The sequence below is a fragment of the Camellia sinensis genome, chromosome 3 (assembly GCF_055761805.1).
Source record: "Camellia sinensis isolate YWXY chromosome 3, ASM5576180v1, whole genome shotgun sequence".
Lineage (NCBI taxonomy): Eukaryota > Viridiplantae > Streptophyta > Magnoliopsida > Ericales > Theaceae > Camellia > Camellia sinensis.
The window spans coordinates 175,884,618-175,886,395 of record NC_138963.1 but is presented as its reverse complement, the minus strand read 5'-3'; the positions used below and the strand labels follow the sequence as shown (position 1 = coordinate 175,886,395).

Genomic DNA, 1,778 nt, shown 5'->3' with positions numbered 1-1,778 from the left:
CAATCTTAGTGGACCAATACCGGTTTTTCAATCAACTGTGAACTTTAGTTCCCCTAGTAATCTGTTTCTTGGGAAGAACATTACCACTGGAAGTGGAGGAAATGGTGGACCTTCTGGGTCTGGATCGAATTCGACCACACCCGGAGGAAGTCTTTCTGGGACATCAAATGGGTCTTCTTCTGTATTGGCAGGTATGATTGCTGGTGTGGTTATTGCTGTTGTGGTGTTTGTTGGGGTTATGTTGTTTCAAGAAACGACATCAGAGATTTGGGAGAGTCAATGGTTCTGAAAAAGGGTCAGAAATGGTTAAGTCTGCGGTAGTGAGTGTTGCTAATGGATAAGGTGGTGTCCCGAGTGACTTACAGAGTCAGAGCAGCGGTGATCATGGTGACATGCCCATCTTTGAAGGTGGGAATGTTGCAATTTCGATCCAGGTACTTCGTCAAGTAACCGACAACTTTAGTGAAGAAAATGTGTTAGGTAGAGGAGGATTTGGAATTGTTTACAAAGGGGTATTGCATGATGGGACTATAATTGCTGTGAAGAGGATGGAATCTGGGGCAACGGGTACCAAAGGAATGAATGAGTTTCAAGCTGAAATTGCAGTGTTAACAAAAGTTAGGCATAGACATTTGGTTGCTCTTCTAGGGTACTGTATCAATGGCAATGAGAGACTTTTGGTATATGAGTACATGCCTCAGGAGACTTTGGCCCAGCATTTATTTGAGTGGCGCGAACTTGGGTACCCTCCTCTTACTTGGAAGCAGAGGGTAACAATAGCATTGGATATGGCTAGAGGGGTTGAGTATTTACATGGCTTAGCACAATAGAGCTTCATTCATAGAGATTTAAAACCATCTAACATTCTTCTTGGGGATGACATGAGAGCCAAGGTTGCCGATTTCGGTTTGGTAAAGAAACCATCTAACATTCTTCGGTTTGGTAAACATGCACCCGATGGAAAGTATTCTCTTGAGACGCGGTTGGCTGGAACGTTTGGGTATCTTGCATATGAGTATGCTGGTAAATACATTCTTTTCTGTTTCTTATTTCATCGTCTTTATAAACATTTAAATTGGATATTGTGATTTTTATTTTTATGATCAATCAAAAACTAGATGTTTTAATTGTTCCTCTCCGTATAGATGCATCAACTGCTCTAGGCATGGTTGTCTTTTGATGAATTAATGCTTTAGTACTAGAATGTCTATTGCTGATTTTGTTTTAGCATTGCACTCAACTTTCAATTATGGAATTAAGACATCATACTTTGTGTCGGAAGTTATGTAAAGCACAAATAGAATTAGCACTCTATAGCTTTTCATCTATATAAACTACACATCTCCGTATCTTATCTCTTATTTTTCTTACAATTTAGTGGGCATATAATCACATAGTGTTCTTAATACAATCACTAATAATATCTCACTTTGTTTAGTTTTAGTTTTTTGAAAACACTTTTCAGAGAATTTTATTTTTTTATTTTTCGTATTTTTTTATTTTTACTGATTTTTTTTAATATTTTAAGATTTTTTTTTTAAAATTTTTAGACACACCTAACAAAAATACACTTAAAAAGTATAATTTTTGTGAAAAAAAATCTTTAAAAAATTCACTAAATACCAAAAATACAAAAAAAAAATGAAAATTCAGAATATTTTTCATATTTTTGCGTATTTATTAATTTTTTAAAATATTTTTTCACAAATATCTTACTTTTTATATACATTTAAAAAAATGCTTAAAATTTTAAAAATATTTATTAAAAATAAAAAACA

General features: G+C 34.3%; 1 protein-coding gene across 1 annotated transcript; it reads left to right on the top strand.

Annotated features, from left to right (window-relative positions):
* The first annotated feature begins 392 nt into the window (after positions 1–392).
* On the top strand, positions 393–830 carry LOC114259275 (receptor-like kinase TMK4). The gene has a single exon (XM_082918618.1). The coding sequence runs from the start codon at positions 393–395 to the stop codon at positions 828–830; it is 438 nt and encodes a 145-aa protein (XP_082774744.1).
* The last annotated feature ends 948 nt before the right edge of the window (positions 831–1,778 follow it).

Coding starts and splice junctions, on each gene's coding strand:
- LOC114259275 (XM_082918618.1), top strand. CDS start 393: ATGCCCATCTTTGAAGGTGGGAATGTTGCAATTTCGATCCAGGTACTT.